Source organism: Vanellus vanellus (assembly GCF_965231255.1).
Source record: "Vanellus vanellus genome assembly, chromosome: 15".
Lineage (NCBI taxonomy): Eukaryota > Metazoa > Chordata > Aves > Charadriiformes > Charadriidae > Vanellus > Vanellus vanellus.
In genome coordinates this window covers 15,392,486-15,412,212 of record NC_138920.1, presented here as the reverse complement: position 1 = coordinate 15,412,212, position 19,727 = coordinate 15,392,486, and the positions used below count along the sequence as shown (strand labels likewise).

At 41.3% G+C, this 19,727-nt stretch overlaps 2 protein-coding genes across 2 annotated transcripts in view; one reads left to right on the top strand and one right to left on the bottom strand.

The window, feature by feature from the left end:
• Positions 1-875: 875 nt before the first annotated feature.
• On the top strand, positions 876-10,815 carry BIRC7 (baculoviral IAP repeat containing 7; the record flags this gene model as incomplete). Its single annotated transcript, XM_082490920.1, has 8 exons — positions 876-956; positions 3,659-4,187; positions 6,241-6,340; positions 7,653-7,734; positions 7,837-7,882; positions 8,854-9,072; positions 10,047-10,118; positions 10,613-10,815. The coding sequence occupies 8 exons, from the start codon at positions 876-878 to the stop codon at positions 10,813-10,815; spliced, it is 1,332 nt and encodes a 443-aa protein (XP_082347046.1).
• Positions 10,816-14,558: 3,743 nt separating this feature from the next.
• Positions 14,559-19,727, bottom strand: part of NKAIN4 (sodium/potassium transporting ATPase interacting 4) — a 54,264-nt gene continuing 49,095 nt past the window's right edge. The window contains exon 7 of the mRNA XM_082491033.1: positions 14,559-15,652. Coding sequence (XP_082347159.1) covers positions 15,643-15,652 — 10 coding nt within the window. The 3' untranslated portion in view covers positions 14,559-15,642. The remainder of the gene's footprint in view (positions 15,653-19,727) is intronic.

The following is a 19,727-nucleotide window of genomic DNA, read 5'->3' as shown; positions in this document are numbered from 1 at the left end:
GGTCAAGGACATTACCATGTTCCCAACAACTCCTGAGGTCACATTTGAGAGGCAAGGTGGTGGTTATAAGCAGTACCAGATGAGATCACTGCTTGTAAAGTGCTTTGTAAAATCAGATCTATTGATCATTCTTATCTATTAACAGGTGATTCACTACAACCCATCAGCAGAGTCCCCACACAGCATCTGTGTGAGAGATTTGCTTAACTCTGTATCTTATATTTTTAGGATACATTCCTCAAAAATCAACATAGACTTATAAAGAACAGGATGTGTGGAGCAGAAGATAATGTGCAATTACATATAAATTCATTATGGACAAAAAGAAAGAACCACCTTCACTTGTTACAAGATTCTGTAAATTTCCTGTATAAGTACTGCCCTCTGCTGCTCAGGGATTTTCATTAACACATTTAATTAAAAGAAAAGTTTCAGCACTGTTCTTTTTAATTAAAAGGGCTCTGAACCTTTTTTCTTAAAAGCAAAGTCCCAATTTAGCATTTTTTACAAACATAAAACACCTGTGTTCTTCTGTTAACATGTAGAACATGTTTTGTCAAGCACATAGGTCAGAATAAGCTATATGCATCTTCTCAGGCAGAAAAGTAGTAGAGGAAAACACATTTTCAAGTAATTGCACTTTTCAAAACTAGCCTTAAAATCCTTCACTCTGAATTGTGGCCACAGGAAGACAAAGGAATAGAAAGATTTCGAATTGTGAAGATGCAATGGTGGCAAAAGAGTTTATTCCCAAGGTAAAGGCAAAGCAATCTATTCAAGCTGCCTTGAGTCAATTCTTGTTGCTATTTAACTGTTAATTTTATAGTATACATTTTATAGTATACATTTTCTTAAAATTGTAAGGTGCTAAACACATGTGTGAGAGCAAGTTGAAAAAGATGCAGAACAAGAGTCCCAGCACAATTGCAAGGGCTAAGAGGGCCATCGCCCTCTTGGTAGGGAACTGTTGCCATACCCCTGCATGATGTACTCCAGAGTATTTGACGTATGTCATAACTTCCATCTGGACAGCCTTCTTTTACAATCTGATTGTGTTCACATCTGTTATTATATCAGTAGAAATTAAAGAAAAAAACATGGCTGCAGTAGCAAAAGTACTGTAGTAAAATAGGATGATTGCAAGCGTTATGTCCTAGGAGTTGTGATGCCGTGACTGGTACTGTGCTGCATTTCACCAGGATCCCAAGGCTTGGGTATTATTTCTTGTTTTAAGGGACCAAACAGTTATTTTCTGGAGGAAGTTTGAGCTTAACTTTGTATCCTTCCCTGGTGAATCCCACTTACAAAGACGAAACTTGGACTGTTTCACCAGTAGAGAATTTCATCCCCAAACCAACCAATCAGGGAAAACGAAGCAGTAGAAGTGGGCTCTGTGTCAGGTGGGGTCACTTACACCTTGGAAGGGGTTCTGGTGCTTTGAGAAAGACCTCTGCATTGCTGAGAAAAGAAGAGGGTAGCTTCAGGCTTGTGGGGTTGGTAGAGTTTGAGTTCTTAGAAGTATTTTGTTGAGGTTTTTTAGCATATTGCAGATAAATGTATTTTTTTTTTTTTTTTTTTTTTTTAAGTCTTTATTGTGCTAATCCTAGGGAATTGTTGCTATGAGCTGTAATGTTGCTTTGGGAAGTATGTTACTATATAGGTGTAAGTAGTGGATTGTGGGAGAACATTGGCATTTAGTAGTGTTGTAACTATTTCAGATATCAATTAGGTTTGAAGAGCCTGGTTAACCAAGGTAATGGATCTTCTGCAGAGTATATAAGTATCTTTAATGCAGGTAAACCATAATGGGTTGCTTCATAAACAAAAGATAAATATATTTGTCCTCCTATTTAAAAAAAGCTTGATTCAGCTGTTAAGCTTTTGGGTGGAAAGACTACTTTTCTTTCTTTGTGTTTTGCTGCAAAACTTGCTCTGATGTGTGTTTCCTAAGTGGAAGGAGGCTAAGATAACTAGATTGCCCTCTAGGTGGAAAAACAGCATTTGTTGTAGTTCAAGAATAATAACTTTTGTTTTGTCAGGGCCCAAGATGAGAGCAGCACTAATATTGTGGAGGTGTGCCTGATGAACATGTCTCTCTGTTGCTTCTCTGTGTTCTGAGAGCAAAATCTGCTGTGCAGGCTAAAAAATTGCATGCTTATAAATTTGCTTAGCTTGCAAATTCTGCTGTGCATCAGTGACTAATGGTTTTCTTTTTTCTTTCTGTATGTTTTTTTTTCTTTATGCTGGTGACATAGTTCTTGAGTAACTATTGTATTAAATAAAGCATAGTTTCTAAAACAAACTTTTAGAGCCTTCTTTTCCTACGACTCTGGTTTCTGTGACTATGATTATAGAAGAAAACTCCTAGTTGCTAATGTTGTTTTTCTGCCTTACTACCTTTTACTGAGATGGGCATGTGGTGGAGCAAGCTTGCTTTTGCTTTTAAAATCTCACCAAATGTGTACTCCCTATGAAGGATGGATTTGTTAATTCTGCCTACAGGTCTTGCTGCTAAAATGCTCTAAGTTTTCTCCCCTAAATGGACTGTAGCCCCTAACTAAGAGGAGTAGTACTTCAGAGATGCTCATGGTCCAAGTGTCTCTTAGCGGTCTCTGTGGCTGGGTTTACTGCAGAGTAGCCGCTGTACAGGTGGTCCCCATTTCATTGCTTTTTACACTGTGCCTATTCACAAGTAGTGTCTATCTGCAGTAGTTGTCTATCTTCTTAATAATGTTTTGTACCAGCTTTGAAACACCGTATCTTTTTAGGTGTGTGCATACAGAGTGTTTTTTTTATTATTTAATATTTGGTTGGGTGATGTTTTGGATCTGTGTGCTTATAATGCTTAGCTCTGATAACCAGCACTTCCTTGGGATGAATTGACCTATTGAGTTAGGTGGTGATGGGATTTTCAGGGCACTTACTTAAAAAAACTGATTTGATTACACCTACCACTTAGTCACATGTGTAGTGACTTCACTCCAAAGGAATTCCTTTGGAGTGATTAGTTAAATGGATCCTGATTCTCAGTTGTGTAATTGTATGACCTTTTGAAAGTGTATTTGTCAGCCGTATAGAAAGTATAAGAAGCAGTAGCTGGGTTGCCGTTTAGCTTGCTGTCACAGGGAAAGGCTGTTACCTTAAGTAGGATGAGGGCTTGGATAATTGGGCACTCAGTAGCTTCTTTAATTTCACCCTTCCTCTTGCACAGGACTAGAACAGGCAGAAAATTTGATTTAAGGACACCTCCTTATAGAAACGGGACCTAATTATTTTAGACTGTGTCCTGGAGAAGTTCTAGTTTATAGAGATACCTCTCTATATATGGGTTGGTTCAGTTAGGGAGGCAGCATAGGTTTTGTCCTCCCCCTCCGCTGTCTGTTCCCGCAAACGTCTCTCCTGTGAATTGGCAGAGGGGCTCAGAAAGTGCTGGTCTCTTCCCTTCAGACACTAGTGAGGACTCAGCAAAAGTTCAACAGCAAAGTACAGAAGCACCAGGTTCCTGATTGGGCTGCAATTCCAAAACAAGCTCAGCTTTGTGAAGACCAGGAGCTTTCTGGAATATGCATGGGGATGTAGAACAAATAACACAGGGCGAGTGCTGCCTGACACTGGGAATCCAGCTGATTGCTCTGGGTTATCTCATCCTCTCTTTCAGAATAAGAACATGGGGGACGTGACACCATCAGAGGAGGTTGAGCTCAGGGCTGCTTGCTGCCAGCTCTTTGAATCCAGCATGAGGAATGAAGCAAGAAGACTGAGGACTTTTCAGCAGTGGCCAGGCACCTCACCCGTGTCTCCCCGAGATCTGGTCAAGGCTGGTTTTTTCTTTGTGGGTCCAAGAGATGAAGTGCAGTGTTTCTGCTGCGGTGGTGTCCTGAAGGACTGGGGACCTGGTGACTGCCCGGTAGTAGAGCACCTGAAATTCTTCCCTTCCTGTAAATTCATTTGTGGTGAGGATGTTGGGAACCAAGAGACGCTGCCTCTTCAGGAAATCTTTGACACTGTGGATGGGCAGTTCCTCAGTCTTTTGCAGGGGATAGACAGTGAGGAGACAGCCCTGCCCAACGAACCAGAATACCCAGAGATGGTAACAGAGGAGATGAGACTATCTACATTTCAGAACTGGCCTCAATATACTGACATGCATCCTGAGCAACTGGCTAGAGCAGGATTCTTTTACACAGGTAGGTACTCTGGAGAAACGTTTTTAACTCTTATTCAAGTTAACTTTTGAAGGTGTTACTATGTTTTATTGATTGCACAAATATTTGCAAGTATGTGTAGTGTAGTTAGAAACCACATCCTTCCTTCAGCCTCTGCTGTTTCACTTGGTGCTTGTGCGGAATTCACTTCTGTGTGAACTCCTGTTTGGGTACTGTGGGGTCCACTAGTAAGTCAATTTCCTAATCAGCAAGAGTGGAAAAGGTGACGTGTTTTAAACATATCTTTTTTCTGACAGAAAAGCATGTGCTTTAAGATCTGTTGAGCATATTCATTACTTGCACTTCTAAAAGGACTTGAGGCAATTACTTGGCATGTCATGTTTTGTATAAGCTCTGTCTTGCACTGAAGCTCTCACTTATAAATAAAAAAGTCTTGTTGCTGTAAGGACCGTGGACTTGTAATACAGAAATAAAAAAAGATACCTTTTCATTTTGAGGAAAATAGGCAGTATTTCTTATCATATGCATGTGAATATCAAGAGAGCATCGTTGTTTCATCTTGAGAAAGCTTTGTTGGTGAGATAATGGGTTTGAAGGAGTAATCCTTCCTGGATTGACCAGTCAGGAAATATTTACGTTATGCTAATTCTTGACTGTAACTAGCTATTGGGGGATCCTTCTGTTTTTTGAAAGATAATAATGTAGTGATATTTCTGTGTGTTCCAAGTGTGATGTCTTCCATACGAAGGAATCTTTGTTTTGTATTTGCACATCAAACTGAGAGATGGAAGGAAGTGATGGGCAGGGTCCCTAAATTAAGGGTCCCTTAGCAGAAACAAATCTGTGCATCCTGAATGCCTCACGCTCTCGTTGTTGAAGTAAAATTGAAATGCCCATTTATCCACTTAAGTACTACTTGTTGGTAACAATGGGAATGGGAGAAAACAGCCTTGAATGTTGTGACAGCTGGAAAAATCTGAGATGCAACACAGTGAATAAACAAAAGGAAAGTCTACCTAAATATCTGACCTTAAGATTTTCACTCAAACTGCATAACCTGGATTTTGCTATAAATCCAGCTAAAATTAAGAATCTGTACCTGTCTACTTGGAGCACCGTAGCAGGGGCTAAACAGCAATCATGCCTAAGTGGAAGAGCATTACAGGCAGATTAGCTAATCTGCTGCTTTGTCTTTTTATTAATTTTAAAGGCACACAAAAGACCAGCATGGCCAGGAACACAGAATAAACTATACAGCAGTGTCTGCAGCTAAAAACCTGTGTTTTGTGTTGGACTTGATTTATCACTTGCAGAGCAGCTCTTTGAGAGCCTGGCACAGAGACTTACTTTAGGGATTCTCTAGGCAGCGGCAGTCTGACATGGTACTCTCCTGCCCTCACTTGAGCAGGAAAACTCTGGAACGGAGCACTTGAGTTGAGCCAAACGGTACTCTAACACGAGAGCGTTTGGAAGATGGTGTCTGTGACTTAAACTCGCTGGCAGCCTTTACTGACAGTGTTTCATGGCCCTTAGGGCACACAGTCTTAACTGTGTTTGGCTTTGTGCTTTTTGGTGTGGGGGTGGTTTTTTTTTTTTTGTGTGTGTTTTTTCTTTTCTCTGTGAAGAGAAGCACAGAAACAGGATGGGTAGCCTGGGACCATGTTGTGGCAAATTCTTATACCTATGAGATGGAAGCTGTGTACATCATCTGAATGTGCCTGCTGCTGGTTATGGCAGATTGTGGTTGGGAAACAAACTATGTTTCTAGGTATAATTAATTACAGCTCCACTCTAAATGCAGCTGAGAGGGGATTAGATAGGTATGTGCGTACATGGGAGCTATGATGTTCACATGTATGCTGCTTGTTAGCCTGTGACCCAGTTCTGGAATCATCTCAACCAGTCGCAGCTCTGGGAGTTCCAATTCTCTCTCATTGGATTTCCTGCCCCGGTACAACTTGCACAGCACTAGTGAACTGTCATGTGCTCCTCTGTTCTGTCCAGGAGCCTGTTTTTGGGCTAGTAGAGCATACGGGGTCTCGGATGTCAAATAATCTCTTGATGTCTTTGTCAGGACAAGATGATGTGGTGAGGTGTTTTTACTGTGATGGAGGTGTGAGGAACTGGTCGTTTGGAGATGATCCTTGGAGGGAACATGCCAAATGGTATCCGGGGTAAGTCAGTCCTGGTTGACAAACGTCCCTTGTAGCAAGACCAAAAGATATGACATGCTTTCTGCACTGATTTCTTCTTTCATAAGCTAGAAGTACCCCCAGTTGAGAGACAAATGAGTCACAGGTGTACTGGTAATAACAGAGCCTGGAAGCAGCACTTATTAGGTTAGTTCTAGGTTTTTCTACCTAGCTGGAGCAGGTGAAAAGTTAGTCATGTATGTTCAATCATATTTAACTGCATAAACTGTTGCAACAATCTGTAACCTTCTGGAAATCCCTGAAATCTCAAGAGAAAGGTTCTGAATCCTCAAGGTCGAAGTTGCACAGCAAGGGACCATCTTCAGACCCCGGTAGTGGGTCAAGATAGAAAACTTGTTTCTAGGTCTGCCACTTAGTCTGTACTGTCTTCAAAAAGTGCCTTCTTCCCACTCTCCCCTCGTGTGTGGAAGAACCAAAGATTGGCCTGAAAACCTAGTGGTCGTATTTTTCAGCTGCCTCGCCTCTCGTTTCTCCCTCTTCACCCTTCCCAAAAAGCAGTTGATGTGTGTCTTGTCTTGTGTCTCTGCATATAGTATCACTTACAATAGTTCGCTGACTCCAGGACAGTTGGCCTGAGTCCCTTTAAGTTTCTTCTTGGGCGTTGCCATATCTTCTATTCCAAAGGCTGATTTTGTCACTAGAGTGTTTTGTGTTAATGATGAAACCTACTGGATCATGGCTGGCTAAGCTGTAACTAGTATTTTAAAAAGAACTGTACAAATAAAAGTGGCAAATCCTAAATATTTAGACCCTCTCACTTTAAAAGCAAAATCAAATGTTCAAGCTCAGGTAGAATGGCACAGCTCAGACCTGAGATTTTCTAATTGGACCTAGAGTTTACCATCTGAAAGTTCAATTAAAATCACTTTCTTTGACATCAAATAACAGCTTTCGTTTCTACTACTGAGGTACAAGATGAAAGATATTGTAAACCTTGTTTTCCTGTAGCAGTTCTTGTGTTTGTTTGTTTTTTTTTTTTTTTCTGTGAACTGGTCTATTAGCACAGTCTCTGTGATTTGTTCCAAAGAACATTGCAACTGAGCTCATCTTGAGCCAAACATGAAGACTGAATTAAGGGGGGGGTGATCATGAGCCTCTTATCATTTTCCTTTGTGCAAGGGAGGGGGAAAGACCATGATACTCCCTGGTCTTTAATGAATACAGCATTTTGCTCATAACCCGATAGCACCCTTTGCTTCTAAAATTCAACCTACTACTGCTACTGTCACTTGAGATATCCTGTACTAATGTAATTAAATCTTTCCGCTTATAGGTGTGAATTTTTATTGCGGTCAAGGGGAAGAGAATTTGTTGGCAGTGTTCAGGAGTCCTTTTCTAGCACCCTGCTATCTCCAGTGAGTCATGAATACTTTGTGTATAGTGGACGGGGGGCTTGGTAGATAGGGGGAGTTTTGAACACGTGTTTCTCTTTTGTGACTATCTTGTGACATTTTCAGAGAGATTCCTGGGATCAGACCGAACAAGATTCCTCTGCTTCCCAAGGTCAGTGCTGTAATTACATGGTGTTTTGTCTTCTGTTAGAAGTGGTGTAGTCTTACTATTTCTGCCCCACCGCAGCTACTGTGCACTCTGTAAACATGGTGTTTGTGAGATGTTTTGATATTCTAGAAGCTGTTTCACTTTATTTTTAGGAAATGGTCTCTAGCGTAAGAAGCAAAATTGCTCGCTCTTGTGAGACCTCTTAGTCTAAGACTAGCTAGTTTCAATAATTCCGTAACTGTTTTGGGTGCTTGCCTAACCTTTCTTTGACTTGTCCATGCTCTTGATGTTGTCTGTCTGTAGAGTCTTTCAAACTACAGAATTTTAAACGTACTTGTGGTAGGAGACCAGAGAATAGCTAGAGGGTGTCATTTTTCATGGAAGTGATCCTGGGAATCTATTCCTGTTCATCAGTTGCTCCTGGAAACTTCAGTAGGTGAAATTTGGCTCCCACAACTGTAGAAAACTGATTTTTCTCATTCTCTTGAAGAGCCTATCCGATAGGATGAGCTTGAGAGAGATTTAAGCCTTTGAACAGGCTGCCAGCTGAATTTCCCACTTCAGTCTTTACTGATGAATGCTTGAGCTAGATTATGAGGTAGGAGAGACTTCAAGAGGAACATCCCAATTGATTTTCATGAAAGCAGTTTTAAGACTTGTGTTCTCGGATGTGAAAACAAAGATACGGATTCTGGACTGGGGCCAAACTTGGGAGACCTGGTTCACTGATACAGAAGAATAAATCATCCAAAATTAGTCTCTTGGCTTCTATGAAACTGCTTTTGATTATTTTCTTGTGAATTATGGTTGGAAGTAAAAACTGTAAGTCTGGATGTTGATCTTGCTATATAGATAGCCTGAGGAATGTTCTAGAATATACTAATGCCATTTTATATGTAAGAGCTTCAGGGAGTGGCATGCTTTTTGCCTGAAGTTCTGCCTTTTTGGTAAAGTATCTGCTCACTACTTTACAGATGCTCTGAGGAATTGGGAATTGCAGGCTCTTCCTTCTCTGGATCAGTTGACCCTAGTGCAGAATGTCCTGCAGATGGGCTTTGACCCCACCTGGGTGGCTAACTTGGTAGAGAATAAATACATACTGACTGGGACTTTCTACCTTTCTGAGTCTGAACTGATTTCTGATCTGCTTCAGCCAGACTGGGGAGAGAGCAGCAGTGCAGAGGAAAGCAGAGGTATGCCTGACTCGCACACCCACACTCTTGGTGGATGTTTAGTCCCTTATTCACTTCATCTTGAGCACTGTTGTGTCTTGCGGGTCTCCCTTCTCTCTTCCTAGGCTGGAACTAAGAGTAATAATGTACCCAAGCCTGCCTTTCTTTGAGAGTCTGTAAAACGAGATTCTGCTTTAAAGAAACCTGAAGGAGCTGTGATTACTGGGGTATCGGTAACTATATCTGCCTCCAATAGGCTGTGGTGTAGATATCTATATCCTCAATATTTTCTGCTGCTTAGACCTGCGATAGCAGACAACTGCAGGATGTGGAGGCTTGTGCACAAATTCACATCTGATGCAGACAGAGGCAGTTGTCTGATGCAAGGCTTCTAGGATGGATGGGTACTCCAAGCCTATTTAAAATTGAATCAATTACTTGATCAGAAATAGCCATGCTTCTTTTTTGTTTGGATAATATATATTCTCCTTAACTTATCTATGTCTGTCTTGTGTTTATCTGTTTTGTGGAGTCTGTTTGCCAAGTGGTATTTATTTGAAGATGCAGTTCCGCACAGGCTTTCTCTAGTAGCAAGCCTGCTTTCCGCAGCTCCTGTCTCCATATCACAGTCTGCCATCTCTTTACCTAAGGGTGGGGAAAAAAGATTTGCACAAACCAGAAAGTGTGATTAAATAGTAGCACAGGAGCAGGAATGAGCAGCTCATGGCTCCTGCTGTCTGATAGGTAAATCAACTTTGCTGAGGAGACACTGTGATGTGGACATGTCTTGGTAGGGAGGCTAACATACATAGTGACTAAAGCTCCACAGAGAACATCCATTTCAGCAGGCCGAGTGTGTGAAGCTAAGAGCGGAGTAAAGGGGTGTTTAACCTAAGGCTACTGAAATCCAGGACGTTTCATCTTTTCAAATAACACTGTCTGAAGAGGGAGGAAAGGGGTAGCATTTGATGCCATTGTCTTTCCTGGTTATACAGATGCTGTTCGGAGAGAGACTGAAACATCAAGTTCAAGAGAAGAAACGCAATCTGTGCAACAAAAGGAATCAGGTGCACTGGGCTGACGGTGGTGCTAAAATTGAGCCTAGGCATAACTGGTATAATTTTCATAGTAATGATATGAGCGGTCATTGTATTCATTCACTTTTTTAACCCTGAAGGGGAATGTGTGCTAGCTTGAATGGTAACTGAACATAGAGACCCTTATTCAGGAATTGGAGTTCTGCTGTGAAGCTGACTGTTAAACAAAAAATTCAGTTTATCAGGATAACTTACATATTACAGTAAAAAGATGTTGATCTCTGTCCCTGCTCAGTCCAGCATGTATAGATATGCTGAATCTTTGTAGATAAGACGGAGTCCATAATAGCTGTAGTTTTTCAGCTTAAATGAAATTTGCCCAACAGGTACTTTTGCCATCTTCACAGTCAGTCTCTGAACAAAATGATGAGCCATTTGCAGTGTGATTTCCTAAGATGACAGGGCTGGCACTCTGGAGCTGTTATAATACTAACGGTTTGGGCTTTTTTTCTTTTTTGGTAAAGATGAGTCTCGGATGAGCACAGAAGAACAACTCCGACGCCTGCAAGAAGAAAGGATGTGCAAAGTGTGCATGGACAGAGATGTGTCTGTTGTGTTTGTTCCTTGTGGCCACCTGGTAGCTTGTGGAGAATGTGCCCTCAATTTGAGATTGTGTCCTATCTGCAGAGCGGTCATCCGGGGAAGCGTGAGGACTTTCATGTCCTGAACCATGATGTGCCTAAGGGGAGAGATAAGTTTATACAACTCATTCATAACACAGCAGAGGAAGAAAAGGAGTGACTAGTTTGATGCTGGAGCAATCTTATTTGCGGAGTAGCTTGGCATAAGTGTAAAAACTTACTAAACATGCCTCCTATGCGCAGTGTTTCTAGTAAGAGTTGCTGGTTTGCTGTACTCTTGCTGATCTTGCTGTAGGACTGCTCCAGAAAAACTCTGCTGGCTTCTTTTGTCCTCCAAAAAGAAGCTTTTGTTGACAGAGACTCTCCTTCTCCAAATTCTTGCATTCTGAAATGAATCCCTCCTCTGTGTTGAAATCAAAGGCTGTTTTCAGTAGATTGTCTCTGGTTCTTTTTCACTCATTTTGCAATTGTTTAGAGACTATTCTGCTAGGGTGGATGGCTTCCTTCAGTAAGTCTGAGTCAAAATGGGAGTATTATTATACAAAATGCATTCCATTGAGACTAGAATACTCGGCAGCAATGTATTGTGGGGGAGGGAGAATCTAGCTTTTTATTCTGAGCTCTTTCCTGTCTTTCCCCCCTTGTTGAATTTAACAATTGACAAAATGTTTCGGTAATAGTCAAATCTGCATAGCTAAATGAAAAGCCTGGCCTGTAGTAGACTCTCCGAGCTCTTTACTCTCAGCTGACCTCCCTAGACAGAAGGTGAAAGGCTCTTTGGTGGTTAGGGTCACTAGATGATCTCCTAGAAGCTTCTTACAGAGCCTCTTCCCTGGCTATTGGGTACTATTCTACTAGAACATAACTATGGAAACTTACCTTTTTATGACTTCTGGTTGCTGGCTAAACTGATGATTCTTATTTTAAATGGAACATTCTATCATGTAGCCAAAAAGAGAAAGTTTTGTCAATACTATAGCTTGTTAACTGCAGGGGAAATGAAATAAGTTTTTTTTTTTTAAATGAACTGTTCTTTTTCATGGAATAAAAAGTTTTTCTTTATCTTACAGAGGTCTGAGTATCTGATTCTAGTAGAATGCCCTACTGGGGGAGTGGGGTGCGGTGGTGTCCTAAGATGTTAGAGTGGCATGAGGTTGTAGATCACTTGCACTCCTGTCCTTCAGTACTACATGAGTGAGAGAAGCAACTGTTCTTACCATCCATTAGCTTCCTTTGGAATTCACAAGGCAGCATGTGGGTCCTCCAGACTCTAACTGCAAAAGAAGGGGTAAGGATGCAGGAGGATAAGGATGTGATACATGAAGCTAAGTGGGGAATAATTCTGCATCTGAACTCTATGAACAGTTTTGGTCTGTGGCTCTCAAATACACCTGCAGAGACTGGAGTACTGGCTCTGGGGTTGCTTGTTTGGTTCCAGCCCTGGATTGTAACCAGGGTTATGGGCTTTTCTCTGAGTAACTTTAAGGTGTCAGTTATCCCTGGGCCATGTGGGAGGGCACATCTCTTCATCCTTGCTTCAGAAGAAGGTAATATTAATGCAGCTCTTGGCAAAAAAGAGAGAAATTACTAGTTGAGCAGTTTAAACTCTCCAACTCTTGGAGGAACTGGTGGGTCTTTACCAGACAGCAGCTTTTGTAGGTAACAGAATTGCACCACCATGTGAAATTAGGTGTTGTGTCTGAGTTCCAGCTATCATTGCCTTTATTTTGCCTCTGTAAATAACGGCAAAAGGTTACAGTTTAAGTAGAAGTGCTAATCTGAGAAGGGGAAAACAAAACTAGGTCAGTGTTGGAATAGTGTTACTTCCTCCTAAACTTTATCTCACTGTGGCCAGAGCCTAGCCTGAGTAGCAACAGGACTACAAGGCTGTAAATATAACAGCTATTTCTGGGGCTTCTTTTATTTAACACTTTGAAAATTGTGGCTTTTCCACATGTGTAAGGGTGGAGCTATTTTTTTACCTATGGGAAGATGTCCCTCCAGAAACAAGTACATGTTGTTTTTTGACTAGCAGTGTCTCAAGTGTTGCCTATCCCCAATAGAGGGCACTCCTAACCTGGCGATAAGTGAACCCACCGGAGCAAAACCTTCAGCTGCTCCTTACTCTTGCAGCACGCTGGAGATGCAAAGGACTGGGGGTCCCTACCCAAACAGAACAGGGGCATTGCATGACCTTGTAGAACTTACAAGCAGGTCTAGCACAAGCAGACCAGGAGGAAGGGTTGTCAGAGTATGAGGGATGAATGGCTCCGCTAATGAAAACTAGAGGAGGTAATCAAGTGTGGATTATGATCCTTGATAGCTTGTCTTATTTTCTTTCTTCTCAGACTGACTTTGGTTTTGATGATTTATGGCAGTCATAATACTAAATATTATCAGCTTACCTGGACATTTGATTTACTTCTATTAAAAGTTACTTGATTACCTGTGTTCATCATAACATAGTGGTAGTTATGAAGCTACTCGGTCATCACCCTTTTACTTAATTGATCTTTACCAGTGTGTATTAAAGTCAAGAGGCATGCCATTAAGTGCATAGTTTGATGCTTAGTCTCTTTAGAGTACTGGGCAAGTGGTTTTGATCAATTTCTTTAGTAAATGTGGCATTGAGGCTTGGTGAGTTTTAGAGGTATAGTGTTAAAAGCATGAAGACCTCAAAATAATTCAAAGAGTTCCTTCTGGCTTCATACTACCATCTAGAACAATTCCTTCCTAAAACTACTAGTGAAATGTTTCAGCTGTTCAAAGCTGAAACTGTGCTTTCTCCACCATCTATGCTGAATTTTGGTTTCTCTGAAACAAGGCCAATAAAGAATGCTGGTATCTGATGGACAACATTTCTGTCTGAGGAAAAGAAATCATATTAAACTAAAAAGTGTAAAGTCAGTGTTTTCTGATGAGGAAAGGGAAGATTAATTTCAAAAGCCCCAAATAAGAGATCTGTCATGGAACAATCTCATTGACTAGAGGATATGTATTCTCCCATTCCTTTTTCTGCCCCTCCAGGGAACGTCATGTGGGTGAGTAGGAATGAGTGTAATATAGAAATGAACTCAATCGAAGAAGGGGTGGAGAAAGTGCTGAGAGACAGTGTATACACACCGCTAGGCATGCTCTCTAAGTGGTGTAGTAGCTTGTGTTCTGCTATGACTTAACTTGGTAGTGGCACAGTATTGACTGATATGGGAGGTAGTTGCGTTTTGTCAGGCAGAGCTGTTTTAAGAGGGTTAAGCTTTTTCTTCTTCAAATGGTGAAACTAGTATCAAACCGGCAACTGTCACCTGTCTGTTCCGCTCAGTCAGAAGCTGTGGCTTCTACTGGCTAAAAGAAGGAAAAATACCTACAGAAGACAATGTTTTTACTTGCAGCTGCACCTGATCAGAACTTGATGCTAGGTTGCAGTGGGTATCTGGAATGGAAGTTGCACAGAAGCAAAAAAATGCTCTCATAGTGCTTATACTTCTGGGTTTATAGAAGAGGATTTTGCTTCCTGGGCCCTTTGGAATGGGACAAAGAAAGGTGCATCATTCCATCTCTGACTTAGCACTTAATGACTTAATGTTTTTATCTCTCTTAATTCTTACCTCACACTTTCTCTCCTGAGTGTGGCTTCTAGCTTGGCTCTTCCAAAAAGCATTACTCAAACATGCCAAGTAATCTCAAACAGATTCAGTAAGACAATAAAGAATTACAACAGCACTTGGTACGTACCAGCCAAAGAATGCCACGGATGGCGAACAAGTGCTATTTTTCTGCTTGACGCATAACATGCTGGGAGACATAGCTGACAAAACTGACATTTTGTTTGTTTGTTTTTTAATTAATTGCTGCAGCTCATTAATGCAACTTAATTACACTTATATTCCCCCTTCAGCCCACTCCCTCCCCTCAAAATTATCCTGTCACAAAATAACCCTTTCATCAGGATGTTGGCAGGCTCATGCCTGGAATAAGTGCAGCTGCTCGGTGAAGAAGGCAGGTACAAAACCATCTCTGATCCATGAAGAACTTGGCATTTTCCAGCGTCCTGTAGCGGGCTTCAACTGTGTATATGGCTACACCGGTGTTAATTTAATATAGATGGGCAAACCCAGAGTAAGCTACAGCTGCTCTGAGAATGGCTTGGCATATTGAAATGGGGCTAAGCTCCATGCTGAGTACAGATTTGGTGCTTGTACTAGTTTTTAGCTGTTCAGCATTATAGGAGTTAGGGCACAGAAATCCAGGACAAATGCCTACTACTAAGGTGCTGACCATGTCTATAGAATAGAGAGTGAGGAAGGGAGTCCTGGATGGGCGGAGGGGGGAAGAAGGGAAGAGCTCTCATCTATAACTTTAAAAAAAAAAAAAAAAAAAAAAGCCTAAATAACTCAAATGTAAATAGCCCCCACCCAGTTCTATACAGGCAGGGGTAAGATGAAGTTGTGTGAAGTTGTGTTAGGGGATTCACGCTCTTTTCAGAACAAGGGAAAGGAGAAGGGGAAGAAACTAACTACAGAACATACGAAATGTCCCAGGGTGTGATGCAGTACTTCCTTCTTTACGGATCCATGGTGCAAGGAAGCAGCTCCGACTTCAACTGTGTCTCTTGAGAGCAGCTCTTGGTGAACTTGTTCTGCCTGAGCTCTTCAGGCCTGTGCCGTTTTGTGGCGAGTACCACCAGACTATGGTAGGAATGGTTTGTTAGGGCACTTGGAGAATTAAAAATCAACCGCCTGGCCATTCTTCAATGTACATTCATTGTGTTTGAAAAGAAGACAAGGAACAAAAAGAGGAATGGAGTTCACCATCCTGCATTTCCTTTGCCAAAGATCCAGGCCACAGGGGATTGTTTCCTGTAGCACCTGTGGTGGTGGAGTGCGAGGTTTATCCATCCTCTGGCTCCTCTTTACTTACGCAGGCCTGTAGCGGGGAAAAAGGGGAGGCAGGGCATCAGTGTGGAGCAAGTACTAAGTTGCTTACTTAAGATAACAGAAATAGCGTGGAAATAATAAGGACAATTTCATAATTTTTCACTGTTCTGGGTTTTTAAATATGATTGACTACAGATGAGGAATAAGATTGAGAGCTCAGAAGTAATGTGGTTAAGTAGCCTTCAAGTCTGGGAAGATTGCTATGCATATACCAGACCTGAATGTACTGCAGTTAGGCTAAGCCAAAGTGTTAGATCTATGTATCCTCAGCATTTGGAGCTGCATAAAATTTGGTTAAGAATTTTAAAAGCTGGGGGTCATCTCTAGAATCAAATAGCTTCTTGACGTTGCGGTGATGTGCTTTTTGTGTAGGTGCAGCAGTAGAAGCAGCTCTACTTTTGTAGCCAGCAGTAAAGATGAGTGAATGTTTTCAGCTGAAACATCACCTCTTAAACATGCAGCTTCAGGTTGATCAAAACAGTTTGCAAATTCATGTTGATATTCAGCAAATTGTTTGTTTAGGAAAAAGTCTACCTAGAAAGAAAAGCAGAAGCATTTTGTTTTGTGTTTTTTCTCTCCTCAAAACAAAGTGGGATTTTTTTTTTTTTTTTTCCTGTTTAAGTACAAGTTTCCTCTATAAAGTATTCAGGTCATCAAAGTTTGGAGGAGGTGGGGGGAAAACAAATCTAAAGGAGCTCCCCTTCCCTCCCCCAGTGTTTCAGCCTGGATTTTCATTCTTTTTTTTCTTTTAATTGAGAAACATTATTTGTGTACTTGTAACTGTCAGTTGATCTATTGAAGAACCTACTTTCAACCTAAAGTGGTCACCCTGTAAGTGGATGGCTGTTGTACGGGGTCTAGTCCTTTAATGCTGCGTGTTCACAGCCACTTTGTGCCTGTGGCTGGCAGACAGGCTGCACCACAAAGGAATTGATTAGGGAGTATTAACGTAAGCAATCGCCAACCAGAGCCTTAGATCACTCAATTAACCAATACCTCCTGTTGCTACCCCATCAATACTGAAGTCTACAGCTGATAAAAGTCACACCTTGTGTTACCCTGTGGTCCTTTCCACTGGTAGATCTGAGGCAAGCAGTCAGTGAAATCTGGCTACGCAACTCAAAACTAAAGCTCTTAAGCCACAAATGCAATGTAGTAGTTGGGGGTGGCAGATCACAGTGAGTGATGTGAACAGAAGCCTCACAACTGTGCAATTCACTGCTTGGCCTTATAAACACAGTCTTAAAAGGCAGAGAGATCTCTTGCCTGTCCCTCTACCTTTTAAATAAATAGAGGCTACCTCCTGTTATCCATCAGATTCTTGATTTAGCACTAAATCATCTACGAAATCATGCTTTGAGACCACTCTGCTTTATAATTGAGATTGCACAGTGCTGCTTTCGGAAACAAATTCAGAGAATGATGTCAAAAGGCTGAATGGCTGCAGCAGGCAGGAAGCATTGATAAATGATGCTGCTGGTCTGGGGCTCCTCCTCTCTTGGCAGGTATTGCAGCATACTTGGAGATAACAGCTTTAGTCAGAAACTTCAAAGCTCTCTGGGTTAATCCTTCTACAGTTATCAGTGTGAGAACGCTTCCTTGCCTCAAACGATGAGAGTTCTGTTACTACAGGTGACCAAGAAAAAAAATAAAGCAGCCCCGAGCTCATGTCCTGTCCTGTGCAGCCTAAGAGGAGACAACGGTGCAAGCAAGCACAGCCTGAATTTGAGCTTTAGCTATGGGGGAGTAAGAGCTCAGCCTTTCCTTCCTGAAAACTCACTGGAAACATTCTCTTTTGGCCTCAGGAGAATAACTTTGGTTTTCAGTAAGTGACTTATTATCCTTTGGCTAAGTACTCTGACCCAGAAACTCACGCACTGAAGACTTTAACATATCTTCTATCAAGATTCCTAATATATTATTGTTAAATAATTAGAGCAGTGCCTTGATTGGTAAGCAGCAGTGAGATTAAGGGTAATTCTGTTACACAGTAAAACTTCCAGAACAATTTTTTTCATTAAAATTGGAGTCTCTTTACTTAAGCTTGTGACTTGAAATAGGAACTATCACAACCAAAACCCCCTAGAGTCAATGAAATGTAGAACAGAAGCAGTCATGGAACCTGAAATAGAAATAAGTGAATTTATAGAACATCATTGTTGCTGCATGAGTGTTGGAGGGGCTAATTAAGATAAAGCACGCTTATATCATGCCTTTGTAAGCAACATTACAAAACTATTGGTTGATTTTTTTTTGTTGTTGGCTTTTTTGAAAAAGAAAAACAACACCTGACTTGATAATTTGTGAGGTTTCCCAGTAACTGGAGACTTGCAACTGATGTTGAGGAGGTCAGCAGATTACCAGGATAAAGTTGGGAGATAACTGGATTGTGGTATGGAAGTACCTATTATCAGTAATAGCTTGGGGAGATGTTTTTTCCTCCTGGCAAAAGGCAAAGGTATTTAAGAACTCTTTTCAGTGCAGTGGGTGCAAGCCGAAGGTGAGAAATGGGGTGTACATTTTGAATATTGAATTTAGCAGATGATAACCACTGAAGTAGGCTGTCAAGGTACACAGCAGTCTCCCTTTAGTATCTTTGAAATGTGACAGCGTATTTGAAAGCTATCTAGTTCACAGGCTGCGTGCCTGAAACAGAGGTTATGGGGATTGGTCTTGGACTTAAGCTGAGCTCATCGGTCTGGGTCAATGTCATTCTTCTATGGGGCCTTCAGAATTCATAAATTTGGAGAGATGAAGAAGAGAGACTAGGGAAAAATGCAAGGCAGGACAAGGGAAAGGGCACAGTGGAAGGAGAGGAAAGAGTGTTATCTCATCAGAAAAGGATAGATAAAACTGGAATGAATAGGATAATTCCATTAGGGAATGAAGGAAAGTGATCCTGTTAGAGAGTTGTGACAACAGGGCAAGTGCATTGTCAGGAGAGCAGCTGACTACTGACAACGGGGTGATGCCATCCTAAAATGAAAGTTCGTGGTTGCAGTTAGCTCCAAGTCAGTAGTCGTAGAATAGATTTGGTTTCATTCAGCATTTCCTTCAACAAAAAGGAGTTAAAAACAGAAAGTCCATGTTCCTGACCCCTAGCTGTTCTATAAATTTAAACCTGCAGTTGGATGTATTTGTTGCTTCGCATCTTCTTGAACAGGATATAAAAAAAGAAAATGCCTTCAGTCATCAAAAAAATGATTTTCACAGCTGGACACTCAGTGCCCCAGGCTGCAAAACTCCATGGCATCATTACTTGAAAATCAAGTATCCGTTCCTCCTCTCGCTCCCATTCATACGTGCGGGTGAAAGGCAATAGCTAGGCTGAAATAAGTAAACAAAAATTGCTATTTGGTGGCTGTTGTGAAATTTATAGAGGATCACCTATCTACTTACTGCTCAGCAGCTGTTATCACCTCCCATTAGCCAGAAAGAAATATTATATTGGGCTGGCAGAAGCTATCACTAGATAAGTGATGCTCTGAAGAATGGGACTGAAGAACAACACAATTATCTCTGTACTTCATTAGTAGCTTACCATCTTACCAAGACCCTTGTAAGGAAGTTTTACATTGTGAGCTTCTGTTCATATTGCAATCTCCCCATATAATAAACTTCATTTATAAGTTCTTGCTTCTTTCACAAACAGAATTTGTCATTTTAAGAAAGAAGCAGCCCCCACCCCATGCTATAAAAGCGTGATGTTTCTTCGGCACGCTGCTGTATCAGGCTAGTAAATCAGGGAGCTGCTTAAAGCTCTACAGCTTCTGCAGACTGTGGAAAATTCCATCCCACTGTGACAAAATGAGAAGGAAATCAATATTTAATCATCTCCTGTAGCATCCCTTCTATTAATGCTATAGAACCCCCAAACTTACAGGGAATTTAACTGCTTTGCAAAAATTACTTGTTCTCCTGGTCTTGTGCTGCAGTGACAAAGTGGATATTTAGTCCATGCTACATTAGAGAGGCACATCTACAAATCTATTTGGGGGCAGTTTTTCTTCACTCAACCCCACTTTTCTCCCCCATCCTCACATCCTTCTTTTTGGCATTATTTG